The sequence below is a fragment of the Pleurodeles waltl genome, chromosome 3_1 (genome assembly GCF_031143425.1).
Source record: "Pleurodeles waltl isolate 20211129_DDA chromosome 3_1, aPleWal1.hap1.20221129, whole genome shotgun sequence".
Lineage (NCBI taxonomy): Eukaryota > Metazoa > Chordata > Amphibia > Caudata > Salamandridae > Pleurodeles > Pleurodeles waltl.
In genome coordinates, this window is record NC_090440.1 from 285,072,820 (window position 1) to 285,096,903 (window position 24,084).

Here is a 24,084-nt window from a genome sequence, read left to right on the forward strand (position 1 = left end):
TTACCTGCAAAACACACCAATTGTCCCCTGGCAGCCCACGCACCCTTACTCCTCTGTAATATGTTCTTTTCAAGTGTCAGATGCCCAAGAGGTTTAGGTACTTTGTACATACCACTGTATTATCAGAAACGCAATGTTAATTGCCTGCATGCAAGTGGATACAATCGAGTTGAGGAATAGGCGATGATCACACTACAATTCACCTCGTTCAAAATGCAGTTAAAATATCCTTAACAGGAAAGGTACATGGAGATTAGACAGTAACTGAGAATTTGCCACAGGCAGTGTTTTAATTATGCCTCATAAAGGGCTAGCCAGAAAGGAAGTATGACATGAAATAAAGTGATTTTTCGGTGACTGGTCTAACAATGTTAACTCAAAAAAGTGAGAAGACCGCACCAATGAACCACACCATTGTGGCAACAATATGAGTGATAATAGCAGTTATTTGAGGTGCACTTCATGTCCTTTTTGATACTATGAGTTATTGGCTCATGTCAGTGCTCCTCTTATGGAGGTATAAGATAACCAAGAATCTCTGACGCTAAGAGAGTTAATGGGTCTAAAATGGGTTTAACTTATTCCCTTAAAGCCCTGCCTAGACACACAATGTTTCTTGGTTATCAATTAGTTAGATCAAAATGAAAGCCATCAAGCTCATATTTAAAATTTAAGGTAAAAAATGTGTTATTTCCAGTAGAGCTCCATCATCCACTAACTAAACATCCAAATATGACGAATCCCTACAGTATGTCAAACGTTATTCTAGAAGATTTACATTTTGTGGTATCTGTGAAACGGTACCCCACAAAATATATTCACAACCAGAAAACAAACTAAAATTACACAACTAAATATTCAGCAACTTCAATAAATGTTATTCCATTTTAAAGCATCACCAACCTCAGCTAAGTCACTGTTCGAAACAATGTCCAAAATATATTGTATAGGCAGAGTCCAATGACTAATTCTACCATTAAATATTAACATTACACTACAATGTAACAGCTCTGACATTAACTATGCTACCAAACTATTTCAGAGAAACCCATTATCATTCACGTAAATTAAATATACATTAATTTAGAAAGGAATTATTACCCAAGACTGTTGATAAAAAAATGTTAAAACAATTTCCCCTGGATTTAATTTTTATTTGACAAAATACATCCATATTCCTTATTTTATTCATCTCCTTGATATTAAAATGACTTATGTCATCAATATGTCTCCCTTTTCCAGGCTCCTGGTCATAGAAGAGGTCATACGCACATGCCTTCTAAAACCAAAGAACACTAACGTTATTCATTTAACATCTGAAGAGCCTGTAGCGCACATTCAGGAAGTTAGAAGACCTGAATAGCCAAATGTGTCTTTAAATGCTTTGAGGTATTCCTTTTCCTTCAAGTCAATACAGACACACTGCTAGGTAATAAGGCGGAGCAACAGAGTGACCTCAATGGCATTGTGAGCCTTAGAAAGTACTTGATTGTGTCCTGGAGAAGACACTGCTGAGAATTCAGACACCCAGATTGAGGCCGCGTGAAGGATGGAGTATTGGCAAATTAAGGGTTTTAGGACCCAGAGGCAGCAAAGGAGATGGATATTTTAATTGGGATTGATTATGACTCCAAGCTGTCAGAGCAGTGGATGCAGCCTTTTGAACTGAACAGGAACCAATGCAGGTACAGACATAGCAAACAATATGTGTAAATGAAAGTATAGGAAGGGCCACACCTGTGTGAATCCATTCTTCAGTGCTTGATTAACACTTGCTGTAGGGCTGAAAGGCTTTCTGGTGCACCAGGCGTTCACAAAATTAATATTTATTTTTCTTAAAGTACACAAAGTCTAAACTAGATCCCACTCGTATTTTTCCGACGTGGTAGTACACCTCAAGTTTGCGACACAGTAGCCATAAAAAAAGAGTTCTATATAAAGAGCTCTATTGTGTAAGAAAAACTACACAATGTATAGAAGGCTTATACTAACACATCAACAGCAATACTTGCTTTGAGTAACAAAACTGCACGTTCCAGAAGTGGCTGACAACCAATAAAAAATGGTGATTCCAAGTATGTAATAAGAAAGCAGTGCACAGCTAAACAATCACAATTTCTATACTTGATAGCTAAAATGAACACAGACCTCATAACATCTTAATTTTACTTTTCATGAAACACTGCCTTAGCAAGTAAAAGGCAACCGAGAAAAAAAAAAAAAAAACTATTCTGCACTAAGATTCCAAACTTTTTACAGCAAACTGAAGAATCGAATCTGTGATGAAAGTTAATGGAGGCGATCATAGTTACTTTCAAAACATTTATATCAAAGGAATTTTCTAATTCAGCAGTTGAACAGGGCAAGACAGGCAACTTTACTTAAAATATGTAACTAACATGGGCTGTGAGACCATTTTTAAACACGCTACAACACACCCCATGTAACATGAAGACATAAAAAATGGATACAGCAGGTACAGAAACAACATGGTTCGAACATTTTGCCTACAAAGAACATTGGAAAAATATTGCAAAATCATTCTGCTTTAATCAGCACTGTAGTTAACAGTCCTCTTTTGCAGCCAGCCATGACAGTCATAATTACAATTTAGACCTCTAAGCAACCGACTCCTGTGGCAGTTGCATCAAAGTCTCAAGTCGCCTTCTACCTAGGCGGTGAAGGCCCCAGGTGACATTTGAAATCATATGCTGCCGTCTAAGTGATCACAAGCAGTTCACCAATTTTCAATGCTACTGAAAGTGATTGCGAAAGACATTGCCATGGGAGGAAAACGGTGTCCTTTCAGCAAATATTAATTAGATAATACAGTGAAGCCACAGCCAACTAAGCTAGCACAGTGCAATCTATATTAAGTCGCCCACAGGGAAAAAAGTTTAGATTTTTTTTTTTTATAGAAATACCTTTTACATTTCTAATAATGAGATAGAAAGGGCTTTCAGGATTTATCTACCTTTTCTTCATATACTGATGAGTCATACAAATCATTTGATGACACTGAAGCCAAGCCATATTTATATTATAATTATCCTAAAAATTGTTTTCCTTTTTTTTCTTTTCATTTTTACATCTAGTTCCAGTGGCATAAAAAAGTACCAAAATAAATTTAGTTACATACACACAGTTGCAACATTTCCTTCTACATTTGTGTATGCTTGACGAGCAGTGAAGTCGCGCGTGCACCTGTCCGTTCCCACTCGCTTCATCTGATTCAACAGGCAGCATGCACACGCTGACACAAACCACGTGCTGGCCTACTGTGCATCTTGTTATGCACAGCTGTCCTGGATGGAGGAAGGACCAGTACGGCAAACACCTGTGACCTCAGAGCGCTGCCTTTCAGACTCCACACCTGATCACCACCGGATGACGAGCACTGCTCTTCCATTGCCACAGCTGTTAACGAAAAGAAGGATTCCAAGGATTTCTCAAAGGAAAATATAATTACAAGTGGACACCTGCTACTATGTCAACATCAGAGGACAGGAGTTTTGTGATACTATGTAAAAGCCTCAAGGTATTAAAGAGCAAAAAGAAAAAGCCAAGCTCAGACGATGGGCTGAAATTTTACTGTAGATGGAAAGAAAGGCTCTTGCGTGTTGAAACCCAAGGGAAAAAAAAAATGCCATACACTTAGCACTGTCACTAAATGACTGCATAATTTAATTTACTGGAAACACATTAGCTTTCATGAAAGAAAATGAGAAACAGATGAGAACAATTCCTTGGTGTGAGTAGAATTTAACGTGATACCTAGGAACAAAACTAAGAGTTTGAACAGCAGCGCAGACCAAAACGTTTTTTTTTTTTTTTTTTTTTTTTTAAGTCAAGTGGTTGCCAGCAGAGTATTTGCGTTGAGGATAAGGTTAATTGCTTTCAAAACACTACGGCATAAAAGACTTTAAAAAACATTTACGTCACATTTTAAATTAATATCGTAAGATCACTGGAAATGACTATCTCACATTTTATTTGTAAAGCGCTCTGTCACTTAGCAACTAAGACTGCGGTCTTAAACATCTCAAGACATGGCTGTACAGGTAGAATATAGATGAAAATAACCTCTATTAAAATCGAAAATTAAACAGGGCGATTAAATAACTACATGTTCATAACCTGTGAAGACAAAGATCTCTGAATTGATTACGATTTGTAATGCTTGTAAAAGTATGACCCAGGCAAGGACAGCCTAAGGATTTTGGGGGCCCAAGCCGGAACATATTTTGGGGAACCCTGTTCGGGACAGTTTAGAATTTAAGACTCAATTTCAACTCTTTCATGCTCTCTTTGGCCAGGTCTCTTACAGTGCACAGGCGCACTCTTCCAAATTCTACAGTTGTTACATTTAATATTCAGGGATATTGATGTGTGTTTTCAATATTTTAACATAGCAGCAGCTCACAAATATTACTGCAAATAATCTCTGTGACACCCTCCCATTTCTCATATATGAGGTCATATTTTGATGTTGCAGGATGCATACAACATTTCTCTGCAGAATGTCTGTATTAGATTCTCACACATCACTCACATTTAACATAAATTAAGAGGAATCAGCATTTAAAACAAGCTGTTTAAGAATTATTCAAGGTCATCAGGACAAGACTGCAGAACAGACGAGCCTCTATCAGGGGGGACCTTGTAAAAACCCTCTTTGTCCATGCCTTAAAACATCTCTGGACCCAGGGGGATCAAATGAAACCTTTAAGAACTGCATACTGAAAAACAAAGCGCAATCCTACTGCCCAGAAATCTATGTACACAAACTAAGGAGAGATACAGTTATAAATGTCCTCTGCTTTTTACTTTCAGCAACGTTAAACCGATTGTTCCATAAAATGGGTATGCGATTCACACCCAAGACCTTTTGCGGAAGTCTGGGCAGAAGGGGATGCTGAGAAATTGACAAGTTATTCAGTAACTGTATCAAATTAAATATTGGGCTGGCTTCTGTAATTTGCTTGTGAAATTTCGCTCCATTATGGGTATTATTTGGTGTAGTTTATTGGTGTGTACAACAGTACTTCTTGCATAATACAACATAAGATGTCATTGGTTAGACATTAAAAATACAAAACTATGGAATGGCATTATCTTTCTCCACACACAATTTTACCCACACAGCTCACTTAAGGCAAGAGATGCAATGATGAATTGTTGGATTTAGTGTTTCAAACTCCCATACCCTTTTCCTCTCTCCAACCATACCAGTGTGTAAAATATAGCAGCAAAACCCCAAGACTGGTGATGGAGCAATTTCTATGCTCTAATTTGACGCCGATGAACCTTTGGATCCGAGCATAGGTGGTAACTTGGAATCAGGCAATCAACCAATCAACTTAAATTAACAGTGCAACCAATTTGGTCACACAATGAAAACCCAAATCGGAGATAAAGTTAAAGGGTTTTATTACAAATTTACACTCAGGTTAATGTAAACAAATCTCATGAAAATACTGTAAAGATACAATATTACCATAGGGTAACCAAATTTTCTAATAAAATTAAGTTGAGTTAGCATAAGACAAACCAAACACTCCATGATAGCAATACAGAATATCAACAGCAGAATCTGATATTCTGAAAATAAACACTGCACATCTCTCTCCCAAATTAGTGCAAGTCAAAGGATCTGGCTTGGTTGACTCAGGGCAACTAGGACAAGTTCTTTTGAACCTAAACTATCAAAATGAGTCGTTAACTAAAGAACATGAGAGCAAAAAAGTGAGGAGTAAAAATAAGACAAAAAGAATTTGGGTAAATAAAAAAGGAATCTGAAAGTAAGGCTTATAAGAAGGTGTCAGCATTTCAGAATCTCAGACATGAGTCTTCCTAGAGTGTTAAGTGTAAGCCTAAGCCACACTCAGCAAAGCATGGGGAACGGAAAGGGAAAAGTAAGAGGTCTGTACCTCTCAAAGTCAAAGGGAATATCTCCTACCCTTACTCAGTATAAGTCCTAGTTAATACTGCAGAAAGTTCCATACGGCACCTCCCATCGATTAGCCCATCAGATGGTCGTGGTTTTCTCTTGTCCCACAGTCAGGTCTCACAGCAGTCCTGGGAACGTGCTGTCCTTGGTCTCCTGTACATTTGCAACACGTATGAATAGGGAACAGTCTTCACCTTCTTGGCCTCTCCAGGTACCTTCTGCAAAATTGTTTTCTTAGGCTCTCTATAAGTAAAACAATAGCACATCTACTCCCAAACTAATAATTCATGAGAAAATACCTGCAATGAAATGGCACGTTAACACTAATGGAAAACAGTTTCTCAAATTAAATTCAGGCCCAAGTCAAGCTAATATTATTCACAAATGCACATTTAGCTCATGTTGTACTATGGACACTTAGCTTCTTCATTCAAATTATATTGATTGCATTTTCTCATTTTAAACTTCATGTTACATTTACTACAAAACAAAATAAAAGTGTTAGCATGTATTTGAGTATTTGAACACAACAGAGAACTGCATTTCTCAATGTTAATCAACAACATTAGGGCACATGTTATATAAGTGTATTGTTTTAAATGCAATTACATCAAAATAAAGTGAGGATAGTTACCATAATATACTCAATGATTACATTTCACTTAGGAATGTCAGGACACACAATACATGTTTCCCTTTGGGGGGTCCCCACAGGAAAAACAAGGACGAAAGATCTTCCATTAAAACTCCTCACCCACCAGGATTACCCCTTGGTTGCATGCTTCATCACTGGGTTCATCCCGTTCTGCTGGATACGTGGGAGCACTTGTTTCAGAATATTATTTTGTCAATGTGACTGAGGTGAAGGGAACGATAGTAGTGGGGGGACCCTAAAGAGGTTAAAAATACCTGCCTCCGTGGAAGTAGGGTATGTAATGTACATGTCTTCCTGGGCTACAAGTTTCTAAGTCTCCCCCTAGGCTTATCATCAGGACCAAGGATGACTCCCTGGTTCCTCTCCTTGCAGAGAGATCAAATATACAACCACGAGCTTTGCATGCTAAGGATAGAGAATAATACACCTGTCTCATGTGGTGGCATCACAGTAATATCTGCGGAAAAATAAGAGGCACAATTAACCAACCTCAGTGCAATACTGGGCCCAAATTAATTTAATCTACTTGTTGGTGTGGTGCCAAAACTGAGCAAACTCCTATGATGACCCTGGGGAGGTGAGAAATAGGTAAGGGAGCAGGACTTTCACTCTGAAGAATTAAGTGCAACCTTTGATTACTCATCGCGTCATTGTGGCTGGCCATCAGAGGAGTTTATTTTATCTTATTTTTTATGCCATATTACATTTCGACATCTTTAGAGTGACTATAAGCACACACCCTAACCAGCAGATCCATGAAACCAGAGCCAGTAACCTACAAAGTATGCTATGCATACATCTTGTGTGTTATTCTGTGTGCTTTATGTGTTATATGTTAAGTTTGTCTTGTATTGTCCAAAGACATCACAACACCATAATTATAATTTATCAGCACTCATCACTTATTTTGTTGAACACCACAAGTGTTTTACACGTTTGGGGTGTCATTTGCTCAGTTTTGGCATCTCACCCACAAGCAGATTAAATTAACTTAGGCCCAATATTCCACCGAAGCAGGTTAATTGTGTCTCTTGTGTCTCCACAAGTATGACTCTGACGGTACCACATGAGATAGGTATAGTATTCTCTATCCTTAGCATGCAAAAGTACATGCTTGTATATATGAAATCTCTGAGGATTGGGACCAGGGATTCATCAAATGGGTAGGCTTTGAAACATGTGGACCAGGAAGGCAGGTACAATACATACCCTACTTCCACGTCCCCCTCGCCCCCCGTTTTTAACCATACCGCCACTAGGACATCTATTAAAGCATTGTAATCACTAGGGGGCAGGTATTTTTAACCTCTTTAAGACCCCCCCCGCCCACTCCTATCTTTCCAATCACCTATGTCACATAGACAAAATAATATTCTGAGACAAATGCTCCCACGTATCTCACGACTGCAGCGGAACGGAAGGAACCAAATGATTAAGCATGCCACCAAGAGATAAAAACCCTGGTGGGTGAGGGTTTTTAACGGAAGATCTTTCTTCCTTGTTTTTCCTATGGGGACTCCCATCCTGATGTTTTTTTATGTGATGTTAATTAGTTTCTAAGGAGGGCAGACCCAGCATTGTATTCTCCTTCTCCCTCTTTTTGTTTTTGAGTGAGTCTGCTCACCCACACTAGCACAGCAGGATTATTTTTGTGTACCACGCCAGCACCATCTAATGTTGGGGTGCCCTAAATCAAGGCTGTGTAGTCTTGATTCCACCCCAGGTCTCTTAAATCCACTGCCTCACTCCCTGCCTCTTTATCTCACTCTTGCAGTTTTTTTCTTCTCTGCTTTCTCCATTTGTCAAGGCTTTTCTGTCTTTCTCTTCCTTTTTCTTTCCCCTTTGTGTTCTTCTCTCACTTGCTCTGGATCCAAGTTTGTTCACAGAATTTAAGTGTTGGTCCCCAAAAACTAATGCATGCGAGACTCCACCAGACACACTTACTCAAATTAAGCACTAGTTATGAGGTTTTGATATTTCATACAGCACCAGGTGAATATAGGCTCAAAAAACATAAGACACATCCTGGAGTACAAAAAGTACTGGACTCTGACATCACTTACCATCCCAAACCCTACTCAATAGAATTCGTTTAATTTAGCTCAAAATCAAGAAAGGTGGAGAGGGCCTGGCTGGCATTTCAATCTGTAAACTTCAGGTAGCACACAATTCTCTTCTTCTAACACACTAACTTGTTCAGCTAATACAATGGCAATTTTATCATCTGGCCGTTACCTTCATTATTGCTTCAAGGTTCACTAAATTGAGAGGGCAGCCGCTATTCTGAGCCAGCAACAATAAGGAGCAGACAGTGGTTCCACAGACAGCTGCAAAGATGTTGTAAATTCCAACAAGCTTACTCTTTGTATTATGCATGTATACAAGACATCATAATAGATTTGGGTACTTTATAGGCATTGAACAATTTAATTATATTACTTGACAACAGATGAGCACCAATCTAATTCAGTTCTTGCTTACTTTCACAAACCTTCGTAATTTTCAAGTATGAATCAATTCAGGAGAACCAGAAATTACAACTCAGAGTGCAATGCCTATCAAACAAATGCCGTTGACTGGATCATGCTGTCCCTGATGGTAAAATTATTTCATAGTTTTATATCTGACATCAAGTGAGAGCAACAGTTTAGTGGCTGTTGGACTTTTTGCCTTACGCAGGGTCATCCCCAGTCTTTTTGACTCCTTCCTCCTGGTTTTTCTGACCTCTTGCTGTTGGCTCTAGGACTCGGAGCACTTTATCACTGCTGACCAGTGCTAAAGTGCAGGTGCTCTCCCATCTAAAGTTGGTATTAAATACTACTAGTGGGCCTGCAGCGCTGCTTGCACCACCCACTGAAGTAGACTTTCAAACCTGTCTCAGGCCTGCTAGCGCAGGGCATGTGTGCACAGTTTTCTGCCACAGGGACCTGGCATCTAAACTTACTTGCCAGGCCCAGAACTCTCCTTTTACTACATGCAAGTCACCCCTAAGGTACGCCCTAGCTAGCCCTATGGGTATGGTGCCATGTATGTAGAAAGGCAGGACATGTGCCATATTGCATGGCCTGTCCTAGTAGTGACAAACAGCCTAACTTGGAGTCTCACTGCTGTGAGTGCTGCCTTCTCATAGGATTGCATTAGAAATGCCCTGCCTTATGTGTAAGGGGTATTGTCTGATTTATGAGGGGTAGCGTAGGCGTGTTTGGTATGGTTGTGGTGGTGATAATAAATGCTGCTTACAGGTGTGAGTGTATTTCTTATTACTATCACAGAAATGCCACTTCTAGAAAGTGCGCATTTATCTGTGCTTATGACTCTGGTGTTTTGCAGCTTGACTCCAATCCACGTCTGGGCAGAGTGACAGTTGGGGCTTTGTGCATACTTTTCAGACAGCCTGTAACAGGGAGGGTGGAGGTGTCACAGAGGTGCATCTGCATACTGAATAGTCTTCCTGGGCTGAGAGAAGGGAGAGGCGGGGCACACCTACATTTGTAAAGGCTGTGCCCTGGCCTCACACAATAGGGTCGTTAACACCCCACTGATGTTTGGAGCCTGTGCTGAAAGGAGAGAGGGGGCACTCCCAGAACCAGTTGTAACTGGCTGGAAACTCCTCTCCCTACCATTGTAAAACACTGTAAGAACTGACTATAAGTACAGGGGAATTTTCCCCACAATTTGGAGACTCTTGGAATCATCTTGGAACTGGACACCAAAGGCTGAAAGGACTCACCAGGAACCGCCATGGACTGATGCTGCTGTGCTGACCTGTGACCTGCCTGGTCACTGTGAAGGGCTTGCCACTTGCTGCCTTTCCCTTGTGCTGGCCTGTAGCTGGGCCCTCCACCTGAGGACCTTGTCTTAAGATTCTGCCCCCAGGGGCAGGGTGCTGTGGCCCCTGACCCCTGCATCCATTTCTTCACGTGGGGTGCTTCTCCGTTGTTGCGGCTGCCACAGTGCTGATTGCAGCGTGCTTATGGAGCCATGGGAGCTCGTAGGCTCCTTGCTGCATTGTGCCCCTTTAAATAAGATCACCGCAGTGGCCCGGGAAGCTGGAAGAACACTCGCGCACCGCATCGGGTGCAGGTGAGTGTCTGCTCGGGCCCCAGGAGGGGTCCGATCTTCTTGTGGCTTCACGGCAGGACCAGGGGAAGGCGCGGGGAGTGCCCCTTTCCCCCTGGCCTCTGCGTTAGGAGCAGGACGCTTCTTTTCTGCTGTAAGGTAAAACGGGCATTATTGTGCCCCCCCCCCTCGGTGGAAGGGCCAGTGGAGGCCTGGGGGGCCCCCAGAGATCGCGGGTCCCGGGAGGGGCCTATCATTAAACTGGAGGGGGTGCGTGGTGCCCCCCTCCTGCCCTAAGTTGTTTTTGCTGGCTTTGCCCCCCCTCGTGAGGGCCGGTTGAGGCCCTGGGGGGCCCCCAGTAATCACAGTCCCCGGAGGGGCCTGTCTATAAAAGAGAGGAGGTGCATGTCACCCTCCTCTGACCCCAGAGTATAAGGGAGGCCCCTGTTTTGCGCATAGGAGCGCCGGGGGCCCCATTGTTCGTCTTCTAGGCACTGGAGGTGCCTTCATCCAAACAGGTACTGTTTAAAGGACCAATATAGTTGCAATCCAAAGTTCTTTCTACAGACTTTTGTTTGATTCATATATTACCTACCTGCATTTGATGTTTTTACATATGTGTATGCAAATGTTCCTTTTATGGACATGCTTGCTAATATGTTTTTCTAACTTGCCACATGTTTTCTAATGTTCCTACTATGGGCATTTTATGATATTCTTATGACAAATGTGTGATGTAATATGTGTTTTCCTGACTACTGCTTATGTTGCAGAATACTGAGTAACCTGTGTGTTATGTGTGGCTACTGCTAGTTTGCAGAGTAACTAATGTGTAACGTTCTAACAACTGCTAAGGTAGCAGGATAGTACTGATATGTGATGTTTGGTCTGATAATTGCCTTGTGTACAATACAGTATATTTTCATATAATCTGGTGTTGTGTTTCCTTTGTGGTGGGGATATTGCATCACATGTGTTGTGTGTGTTGTGCAAACGCTTTACACATTGCCTCCAGGTTAAGCCTGACTGCTCGTGCCAAGCTACCAAGGGGGTGAGCAGGGGTTATCTTGGACGTGTAACTCCCTTGCCCTGACTAGAGTGGGTAAGTTCTGCCTGGCTGAGGTCCATACCCTAGCCAACCAGAAACCCAATTTCTAACAGTGGCTTACTGCATTAAGTAGTATTTTTTTGTGAATTTGTTCGATAACGATTACAATTGACATTCGTTCTGTTAAATATCTATGAAATGCCACTCTAAGCATAAGGATTACTTTCGAACATTTTAGAAATGGATACACATGCTAAAGCAGCAACCTAGGAATATTTGATAGAACACTGTGCTATTTGCAGAATGGTCTAGTGTCTGATGGCTGGAGGAACCTCAAAACCATCTCAAGTGCTTTTTGCAGAGAAACATACTTAAAAGCGAACGCTCAGCTATTCTCAACTTTTGGTCTGATTATTAGTTCAAGTACTGTTTCATGAGAAACCACGAATCTATGTAAGAAAAATAACCATATAGAGCCACCCTATTTTACATGAACTTTAGTACAACCTGCACTGAGCCCTGGGCATCCGCTTGCATTCAAATGCACAAAAAGGTATGCTGTTACAGTTAATTCTTTCAGGGTGCAGGACATGTTTTACCCTGTAGCATCAGCTCCAAAAAAGCAGATAAAAACCACAATGCATTTTATGTTCTGAGTGAACAAACATTTGCAATGCAAAAGTCTCACATTTGTGAGAGTTAGACCTACTGGCGTTGTAAATGACAATTTCTTTTACCTATGTGTTTTCGTTTGAAATGTACTGGGTGTATGCCACATTCCACAGCAACCCTCCCAGGCCTGTTGCTGCAGGAGAGAGAGGACACAACAAGGCTGACATCTTGGGAGTGTTTTTGTCTCATTTCTACAGACTGGCTGTGATACCCTAAAGGCACAACCCTTTCTAGTGTGTTTACCTAAACTTTTATAGCACCAAACACGCCACAAAGAGGCAAAAAATGGGGTAAAAAGAGTTCAAAGCAAAGAAAAGGGGGCAGACATTCCTTTAAAGGGTTAACAATCAGAAATGTATAATTCCTCTACATTGACAATATCAGCCTAACTTTTAAGAACATTGACTCAATACAAAGAACAACAGAAGAGGCAGCTTAACTGCAAACAAATGATAGCGATTTTGCTAAGAATGACACCTGCTTTGCAACGTTATGAAATGGCAGAACCTGTATTATCAAGCGCTAGATTAAAAAAAAAAAAAGAAGATTCCCAGACTGCCCTAACACACACCAGACAAAGAACCATGGGGGAGCAGGTATGGCATAAGGGCCAGCGCTGTTGACTTTGGAGCTGGAGAACACAGTTCGAGTCTTGGTGCCAGTTCAACATCCTGTGATCACTTCATCTCCCATTGATGCCAAAAATGAATGAGTTCTTGTGTAATGTAACCAGTGCTCATGCAAAAAGCTGTAATACCTTTGTATCAAGTTTGCGCTAACTGAAATCTATTTGAAGAGGCCCCATTTACTTCCAAAGGCTAGAAGTTTTTTGCTATCAAGCTTGAGGCCGTGAAGTGCTTCGGTCTAGAGTCACAACTCCTTTTCTGCCATTTTGGAGACAACACCTTTCGCCATCTTCTTGCCTAGAACTAACCTATGTTCTTGGCTGGTGACCCTCCAGAGGTTATCATGAGCATGTCCTATCACCTAGTGTTCATCTCTACTCAGTTGTCCTATCACCTAGTGTTCATCTCTACAAGTCAGTTGGTTAATGCACCCACTTGAGGTCTTGATAGAACGAGAATGTCACAGATTACAATCCTGACATAGCTTTTTCACCTCTTCAACTCTGCAAGGTCGATGCAAATTAATTATAGCAATTTTGATAAGATTGGCACCTGCTTTGCTATGAAATGGCAGAACCTGTATTATCAAGCGCTACATAGAAAGAAAAAAAAAAAAATTCCCAGACTGCACCAACACACACCAGATGAAGAACCCTAGGGGACAGAACGTGGCATAAGGCCAGAGCTGCCGACTTTGAAGCTGGGGAACACAGTTCGAGTCTCTGCTCAACATCCTGTGATTCTGGGCAAATCACTTCAACTCCGCTCACTACCAAACTAAATGTGTTCTTGTGTAATGTAAGCGGTGCTCATGTAAAGCGCTGTAATACCTTTGCATCGAGTTTGCACTACATATAACTGCAAAATAAATAAAAAAAATAAAAAAAACATAGACATAGCAAAGAAACAGCAAGATGCCTGAAACCAAGGAAGACGAAGAAACAATATACCACCATGAGCAAAGCGGCGAGGCAAAAGATAAAATAGTGCACCACAGTAAGGTACACTCCCAATCACGTAAAAATTCAATTAACAGGGTCAGTTTCCAAGGCGGTAACAAAACAGCCTCAAGGTGGGACAAACAATAGCATTTACCAATGACATCACAGGATTTTTGAAAGGCAGGCCCAGGAACGAATTAAAGTGATGGGCGTGAGATGGGTGTGGTTAAACCCCACAGAATAGATTACGACATGTTGAGTTGAGCAGCACTTGTGCGCTGCAATGCTCGACCTAAGAAGAAAGAAGCACCCCGAGAAAATGAATGAAGCTGTGGCACTGAGAGCCTTAAAGAATTGTAATTCCAGGATTCATATACAGTTGAAGAGATATGGCTTTAAAGGCCCTTCTTCTGAAGCAGGATCTCTAGACCTACTGCTGGAGGTATGGCACTAAAGTCTCATGCCGAGGGGTGCCTCTTGCCACCCAGTACACTCCTCAACTCCTACAGAGTCAGATCACTTTCCTAAAGTGAACAAACTACACAGAAAGATGTGCTAAATGTAAAGTAAATCATACGGGCACTGATAAACTAACAATGATACACCATTAATAAACTATTCAAATGCTATTGTCTGCTATTGCCCATAGAAATCATTTTCATTTGGCTGTCCCTAGTAAAGCCATGAATATACCACGGATACCTTTAAGATTATAAAACAGAATTCTCATCACGTGCACTGAAAATGCAATTAAAACATCTGCCATTTCATCATTTTAGAAGCCACTTTTCTTCGTTTTGCTTCGGTGATATTTCTGGGTCACTAACAACTGTCTGGGGAAAGAACGTACACCTCCCGCTTCTCCTTATGGCAAAGGAAATTAAAGGACCATAAGCAATGGAAGAAAGGCATTTCATTGCATGCACTTAACTAACTCAGGTAGAAAAATCAGGTTATAGATGTACAGTGCTGTGCGCTTGGGCATCTTCAGGGTCAGTTAAGACATCAGGCTGCTCAGGCAAAGAGCTGCAATCACAGAATCGGTTGGAGACGGAGCACAGAATGTCAATTTTGAATCCCTCCAATGTAACACCTTTCTCGGTAATCTCTGGTAGGAAGAGAAAGATGCACCTAAGGCATGGTTTAACTTGCCATATGTAAGGTGACTTCAAGCCTACTAACACAGATAGCAGGCTGCGAGCACAAAGTCAGAAAATGTTCAATAAATGGAATAATTACTAATTTAATTAAGCAGTATAACACTTGGCATCGCTACTAACTAGAACGCAATGAATAACTGCACCTTCTGGCCCTCTCGTACACAAGCCTTCACAAAGTTTTTTATACTCGAAAAATCATGTTCTGTCAGCAGCAATATTCTAATATTTGACTTACACAATAACGTTAAAAAAATGACAGTAAAACTATCTATTCTAACAATGTTGTACATATACAGAAAGTGGGAACACGCAGGATGTTATGCATTTAGCACAAAGGCATTGATGCTTTCAATGTATATTGGCTACGTGCTACAACACTAATTAAATCGGTCACAGTGGCAGCGCGTGTCATAGCCAAAGACATAAGTTTCTTTAGTTAACACTACTTAACGCATGATCAGTTTTAATATGGTGCCATAATTTTCACCTGGCAATTGGCGGCAGAAAATATGGCCTTTGCTCTTGTTGAATGCTTTCCCAGTTCCAATCAGGGGGCTAGTCTTCTATTTAAGGGCTTTTCTTCGAATAGTGTCTTTGATTTTATCTTGGACCTTCAGCTCCATAGGTAGACAAACTGATGCTCAACAGATCAGATCAATTTACATATTTGAAGTAGAAGCTGTTATCATAGTTCTTAATATTGGACTCCATTATAATCAGTGCACGTCAATCATCAGAACAGATGCACCATGTCCATCTGTAGTAGATCTTGATTTCTTTAACACAACAGGTCCTAGTTTAACCAGAGTACGGTGTTGTGAACAAATAACTATGTCCCACACTCTGGCATGGTGAAAACTGTCAAACAATAGGGAGACGTCTGCCCAAAACACAGTCACAGATATGAGAAGCACATAGATTTTGGCTCTGTATCTCAAATATGTCTCCACTAGGAAACGACTTTGCATTTTGGTAAATCAGTTTGAAACACTTGCCTAACTAAACACAAGCTCCGGAAATCCTTTAAAGAACACCTTTTCTACTGCAGCCAGCATTGCTACAAGACCATAATTAGTCATGGGGAGTGGATGGGAAAGATTTAGGCCTCTTTGGTGGACCATAATCAAAACGGACTCATTCCACTCATCCACATGCAAGCCAATTTGTTTGGTTTTGCTTACATACTGACGTTGGTACCAGCACGGGGAAACTATTTAAGTGAATCCATCTAGGGAAAGATTTTGACTATCTACAAACATTTCTCAGAGCCATGACACAACTAATGCTCCCACGTATTTTATGAGCCATCTAACCATTATGCAATATAAATTAAGCAGCTAGCAACTTTCAATTATTTAATATTTTATACTTACACTTTAAGGGCAACTATCTACTTTTGAGTAGAAACAATGTATATTGATGCACCGGGGGCAAGAAAGAAGTCACTCATTAAAAGGGCAGGGCTTTGGATTCAGCATTAATGTTCTGATACAGTACACAAGCATCTTTACTAGATGCCCTTTGTATTTGCAATGAACCTTCCCATTACCACCGATTGTTTCTGATCGTTTTGTTATCCTAGTACAAACATCTAACCACATCTAAAGGCTTATGAGAAAGCAAATGAAATTGTGAAACTACTCATCAATAAATGAAATGAAATGAATGTATCACTGCGAATAAAACATGAAAAAGGCCATCTAGAGTGAAACATCTGCTCTTTACCCAGCCCCATACCACTAACCACCAACAAAAACATTTTTGAACGCTGCTTTGCTGAGGTCTGCCAGGGTTTGGAGACACTAACACCAGGACGACCGTTTTAATTATGTGAACACTGTCGAGCAAAATAGATCTCATAGCTGAAAACACTCTAGCCGGCATTCCTTATGTTTAATTAGGAGCATGAATGTGCAAAAATGATGCACTTAAAAAAAGCTGTACAAGGTTTCTTATAGTCCAAGCGTCAAACCGAATAATTCCAAAACTCATTAGATGGAAACATGAACAGACCCTACATTAGAGCTTCATTCGTAGTGGAAAACACTTCAGAAAATAATCAAATGAACATGGAAATGTGTCTTTTTCAAGCAAATTGCTCATTATTGAATCATTATCAAGGCCTTGTTACAAACTGCTCTTTCCTTTGCAGTGCACAAGATCATTAGAGTGTTTAAGGGTTCCATCAAAAAAGACAGGCACGCGTTATAATCCACTATCTCTTCAGGCAAATATGCTTATGGCGAGGAGGATGTACACCATAACAATATACCCTCGGCGCACAATTCCTTATTGTTAATGGCGTTTTAAACACTGACATAAATGATACAACGAATTTTCTCGGAAAGGCATTTAACTGTTTCACAGCGATATGTCAAAGATGATATTTTAAGTAAGACACGCCTGGCTTGAACAGGTTGTAGAAAAGACAAGACAGTAGTTTTTTTATTTTGCTTTAGGTTGCCAGGTCGATTATGTTAATTAAAGCCACATTTCTGAATCCCTCCCTTGCACAATGTTGCTGAAATACCTCTTTTTTAACCAGACATTAGCAAAACAAGCAGATTTGGCACTGGCAAGCAATGCAATGGTTAATTCTTTAAAAAAAATGTTTTTATGGCAAGCATATTTGACAAAAAAAAATAAACACTGCTGCTCTGCACACTTTCATTAAAAATTGTACCTTTAAAAAACCATTGGCAAGAATTTCGCAAGGGATGTTTTATGAATAAGAAACCTTTCAGTTGTGTCATGTACTTCAATATTACTATTATCTTTAATATGTGGGAAGGAGGTAAGAATAAATTGCTGCAAAACCAATCACTCATATCACAAGCTGCTAAAATGTTACTTAAACACTTTATAACTTTAAAAAGGAAACAAACTATAAATCACAATCTAAATGGACACCCAAAGTGCAGACAAAGTAGTTAATTGACATTTAAAGTTACTATAAGAAATAAATAAAAATAAACCATGTTAAAGCAGCTTTGTCACAGGAAGGAAAAACTATATTTAGGTGGATGTGAACAAGGTGCACACAGGGACATCTTAAGGATTTTGGGGCCAGAGACCGAACATATTTTTTTGGGGGGGGACCCTGTTCGCAGCAGCTTTGAATTTATGATCCAGATTAATCTCTTTACCCACAGTGCACAGGAGCACACTTTCATATTCTAAAGTTGTTACGTCTAATATTCAGGGATAGTGTTGTGTGTTCTCAATATTGTAACAAAGCAACAGCTTGCTAATAATACTGCAGATCATTTCTTTGACCCCCTCCCATTTCTCATATGTGAGGTACTGTTTTTAAATAAATTAAAAAAACTTTATGGATGTTGCATGAAACAGAAGCACATTTCTCTCCAAAATGTCTGTAAGACACACACACACACACACATTAAAAATAAAAGGTCACCAGGGCAAGACCCCCTGCAGAAACAGAGCTGGTTCCATCAGGGGGCTCCATGAAAGGCTGGCGCCCTGGGCCAGTGCCCCCTTTGCCCATGCCCTAAAAGATCTGTGTGCACAGGCTTTGTGCAGTCACTCAAAGTGACCGAAACCAATTGGTAATCGCAGGCCTGTCCCACTGCCCCATGCTGTATGCAGTGGTGGGCAGAAGCAAAATGCAATTGACAATTTAAAAAAACAATCGAATATTCAAAAGCCCATTTTAAGTTTGTGGACTACTTATGAATTAGTTGGAAAACAATAGTCTGGATACATAATTAAAGCTGTCTCAAAGGCCTGGCCTAAAAAACATAGAATCAGACAGTTGGCTGCAGGTGAATTCTGGTTATCAGTGCTCAATCATTTTGATAACCAAACAGGAATGGGTATGAAGAACATCAAGGCTAATATGGGGAAAGAAATGTATATCCCTATTGTGTTTACAGCAGGACTGCCCGTTTAAAAATAAGAGTTTAGAAAACTGGCTATAAGATGAGTTACTTGAAGAGGCTGAAAAAACTATTAAACCTGGTACCCATTATCCACCACTTGGGATCCGACAGTTGAGCTAGCTGTAACTGGTTTATTTTTGTAGGAATCAAAGGCACGACAAAAGCGAAGAAACAGTGAGGAATGTGCATCACAAACTAATAATCAGGTTGGAGTGCCAGCAATTTTACCATTTGATAAAAATCATGTTTTATTTTGGATGTGCTTTGATCATTTTACACAGATGTGAATACATTCAACGGATGTGCATGGGAAATACTATTATTTCAAAAGAGATACAAAGCTTGCCAATAAGCACTGAATTTGAAGGGCACACTCTAAAATGTGCAGGTGACCTGACCACGAGGGCTATAATGAGTTTCCACCCGCTGGCCCTGCAGGAAACAACCCACAACACTGACGTCGGCTCATAATAGAACCAGCGGCAATTTTGCGGTGCGTCGGCTGCAGCAGCACCCATCACGCTTTTCACTGTCTGCTAATCAGACAGCGAAAAGCGAGACAGGGCTGGCAATGGAAGGCCCCTGCACCTGGCGCCCCATCTCCACCAGCTTTTACATGGCAGTGCCCCCGTCATGTAAAAGCCAGCGGAAAGGGGGCTTGTAATCCGTTGCCCTGGTGCATTCAGACTGCCAGCACTTCCAGGCCATGGAAAAAGTGGCAGTGCTGGTGGTCCGACTGTGGCACGTTCGCCACAGTCATAATGTGGAGGCCCAACCACTGCATTGGTGGCGGTCCAACCACCACCGCGAGTCTGGCGGTCATAGGACCGCCAGACTCGTAATGAGGGCCAAACTGGGTTTGTTTTTCAGGAGCATCAACAAAAGGGTTCACAATAAACATTTCTAGAAAACTATTGGGCAAGGAGATTCTATTCAATAAGGTTCATATTTAGCAATGGTGGCAAAGTGGTTAAACGTTCTGGTTTATCAACAGCATTTTAAATGAGACCTCAGTTGCAAAAATGCAACAAAATATACAATAAAACTACATAACATTGACACTGGAACATAGTTTCTTGTCAAATATGTTTCAGTAGCGTACCCCCCACCCCCCACAGCTGCGGACTGCCTTAGTTAAAAGATTAAGGAAGTAAACAAAGACCGAGTAAAGCAGAAAGGTTTCCAGAAGAAATTGCAGACCACCGGGATTTAGATTTAAGTAATCCACTTACCAAGCCTGCATTTTAAAGGGCTATAATAGGAAAGCTAAATAGGTCATGCACACACACACACACACACAACAAACCTAATATCCGGGTAAAACAACGACAGCCTATGTAACCATTGGCATCCAATGTACACGGCATGCCATCAAATAACACACAGGCTAGACACGGCATTTGCCCAAATGAATCTGTGCTCCGATAAATAACAAACAATTAAGGTTATTAGGCCACAGGTTAAAAGAGGCAACAAATGACTGGTATTAAAGGCACACACGTCCAAGCAGAAATAAGGTCCTGAGTGAGACCTCGTAGACCGACCATGCTCGTAAATGCATTTGTACACCCCGATAATGTAGACAGAACAAATGTAGGAAGTAAACGCCTGAAAAAAAACATTGGTTTCAGAGAATCTTTTCAGCTTAACAAATATAATTAGAGTTCATGATATATTTTGTAACAGTCTATCAGTATTAATCCATAATTATCGTTTGCATATGTCACTGTAATAAAACTAAGTATAGTCAGTATGTTTCAGAACTTTATAAGGGACCCTTGTACACACAGTACCCTAAGTAGCTCTATTTTTATCTTGTTAATTGGCAATGGTGTAATACAAAATATGATATTAGAATGCCATCAGAGCACAATTTAGAGTATGACTTTATAAACGTTTCCATCCCAAATCAAAGTGTGATTCGGGTTTATGTTAAAGTGCGTCAGTAGTGCGAATAGGGCAATTTTAACGATATCCACTCATTTATAACACTAGCCACTGTATTGCAAGCACATTAGCCCAACTGCAACTTTTTAATGAAAATCTCATTTCGTTTTTCAACTCCATATGCTGTCAATCTGAACAGATGTTGACCTGGCAACCAAAACTAACTGTGGGCCTTACATGTAATCAACATGTATCACTCAGTGCATATCCAAAGATTTGTAACCAGTACAACCTCGTTGTACATTCTAGTGCTATGAAAGATTATGGTGAAGATTTTTTTGTGAAGTCATATGCACTTCCAGATGTACGCATCCACTTCCAGATGTACGCATCTTGTTTACAGAAAGAATAATAATGATGCACTGAAGTCCCTGGAGTAGACTGAAAAAAATGTAAACTGAGTTTTAAACGGGTCTAGTCAAAAAACAAAATTATGAAAATGAGGATATTGGGAAAAAAACACTGATTAGAATTCGGAATAGTGATAATTACTAACAACTCACTTGTAAATTAGGTAAATCAACAGATTACTAAACTGTGAAAGGAATTATAGGTCATTAATAGAATTCCACCTTTTGGGAAATTAAGACTGAAAACCCCACAGTGAACAGGTATGCTTGCAATTAAACTGCAGTTGCAGAGTACATACACTTATCCAGAGGCAGAGAGGGGAAAATTGCATCAACAACTGTTATGCCTGGCGTGCGCATACACATTCTGCAATAACAATAAAAAAAAAACGGCAAAACTCATCCCAGAAAATAGATTTTCACTGTGAAAAAGTGTATCGTAAAATATTTAATTCTCCTAACAAAATGCTCGAATGTCAGCGATCTTCTGCTCCCTCCCCTTCCCATCAGAACGCGTGCTGACACGTTCTGCAATGAAAGGGCCGTGGAGAGAGCTCCCTTCCGAGTACCGAGGACCTCAGCCCAGACAGGTAGGGGAAGGATGCCTCCTTCACACCACAGCTGGTCTCCGAGAGCACGACTTACCGATCAGACTGGAGTTCATGAAAGGTGTCGGCGACAATCCTTCATGGGGGCCTAATCGGCCGTCATTCAAGTGATCGCCGTAATGAGGGCTGTCTGCAAACCCCTAGGGAGAGAAGAGCAGAGGATTAGGAAGATTATTTGGCAGCCCTGCTAATTGAGCGTAATGACACTATCCTAATTAATGTATATTGTTGCAATTTTTCACTGTCACAGGAAACTCCGAAGAGTTTGTTGACGATGCGTTCCAAATGCATGCCCTCTTTCTTGACTTTCTGACTACAAAACAACTTTGTACAGTAACCAAAGCCACCACAGTTCCTGTGCAAATGCACGTTTTCACATAAAATACATTAAACTTGACAGCAATCACTTCAAAATCACAAACCTCACAATAAAATACATTTAAATCCAAAGCAATGCGCAATGGCGCAAAAGGTTAAAAATCATAGAGTTACACTCGAAAAGCTATCAAAATGAGATGTACCAAAATTTCACATTGAAATCGTTAACACTAACAGAGGGACATTATTATAAATAGCTCAGGTGCCCATCGGCAATCTGGCCTAAGTAATAGTACACAGCAGGTGGTTCAAGTTATCTTTACTTCTCAAAGACAAGACCGAGATTTGACACATTTCTGATCAAATCCTATGACATTGCTTTCACACAACTGACACAAATATTGGGGTAATAAATTAGTGGATGACTTACCAACATCCACGAACTCACTGAAGTCCCCATGCACGTCGTAAGATGTTTCCTCAAATTGAAATCCTAGTAATAGCGACTCACACAAAGCAAAGACTTATCATGGAGCTGGAGGAGCTAGGGCGAGTAGAGGTCTCTGTACTACCACCTGTCTTTACCACACACTGTTCATTGCCAATATGTAGGTGTTTTGAAGCCATTTACATGTATCAAACATCAGGAGGAAGGAAAACTCACTGAACTATACCAATAGTTGTACAGGCCATTCTAAGTATTTATATTTGAACCTTTCTAGCATCTAGTAGCTCAGCTCAGAAAAGCAGCTAAATAAACAAGCATAGCCAACAGGTCTTGCATTTGGGACCTTTTAAGTGTTTAACCATGCAGCACATTATCCTGGGTGCTGTGCTGCCAGGGACTGAAGAGATACACAATTGCTACACGCAACCCTAAGAAAATGGCAATTGTCTTGGAGAAAGGATTTGGCATAACATTTAGAGCTTTTGACTTTGGAACTGGGAAGCCGGGTTTGAGCCTCAGCATTGTCACTAAAAAAATAAAATAAAAAATAAAAAACCTTTAAAACTGAAGTTTCAATCTAAGGAGCAGTTAATTGTAAAAGAACAATAATATGAAGCATTAAGCATGGCACCGAGCCACCTGGGCTCCAAAAGCTTATCAGAAATTAAAGTTTGTTTACACAAGCAAACACAGCTACATTCTGGTTGTCAGAGAGTCAGCTGAGTGCATTTCCTGGACACAACCAAAGTGTCCCAAAATGAACGAATGCGGTTATGGGGCAGAACACAATCAGGAAACTAACAGACAAGGCAAAGCAAAAGACAAAAGTAGTGCGCCCACACAAACGCAATGCTATGTAGCATTGGCACAAAAACGGGGGGGGAAACGCCATCAACAGGGAGTGGGTGGGAGGGTCTAGCAATTGTGGGTGCGTTGGGAGGAGCAATGCAGGAAACGAGGGAGAACACGCCACATAATAAGGTGGAAACCCACAAAACAGATGCAACACTAAGCAGGGGGGGTGGGAGAGAGGAACACAAGAGAGATGCAACAGGGAGTGCAGGTAGGGACAGCGGACCACACAAGGGAAGATTTGGAAAATATATGCACTCCCTTGGAGTGATGACAAAAAAAAAAAATCGCCCTAAAAGTGAGCAGTGGAAGGACCAAGTCACAGCCAATCAAGAGGTTGGTAAAGAGAATGTGCTGTTGAATAAGAACCAAGTGAACAGGGGTGACAAAGCCAGCAACCAATAAAAGCAGTGGACAGGCCCTAGCCCCACTAGGTTCTTGAGAAGCCCTCAACAGGTCATTTGCAACCAGACAGTTCGTGCTGTCTGGTATGCTCGACCTAAACAGAGGACATGGCTCATCAGGATTATGTGTCAGAACCAGCTGTA

At 40.8% G+C, this 24,084-nt stretch overlaps 1 protein-coding gene across 8 annotated transcripts in view; it reads right to left on the bottom strand.

The window, feature by feature from the left end:
* TCF12 (transcription factor 12) overlaps positions 1 to 24,084 on the bottom strand; it is a 641,728-nt gene that overhangs the window by 423,404 nt on the left and 194,240 nt on the right. For all 8 annotated transcript variants that reach the window (XM_069222409.1, XM_069222403.1, XM_069222408.1 and 5 more), the window contains exon 5: positions 21,956 to 22,058. In XM_069222409.1, the coding sequence (XP_069078510.1) occupies positions 21,956 to 22,058 (103 nt within the window). The remainder of the gene's footprint in view (positions 1 to 21,955; positions 22,059 to 24,084) is intronic.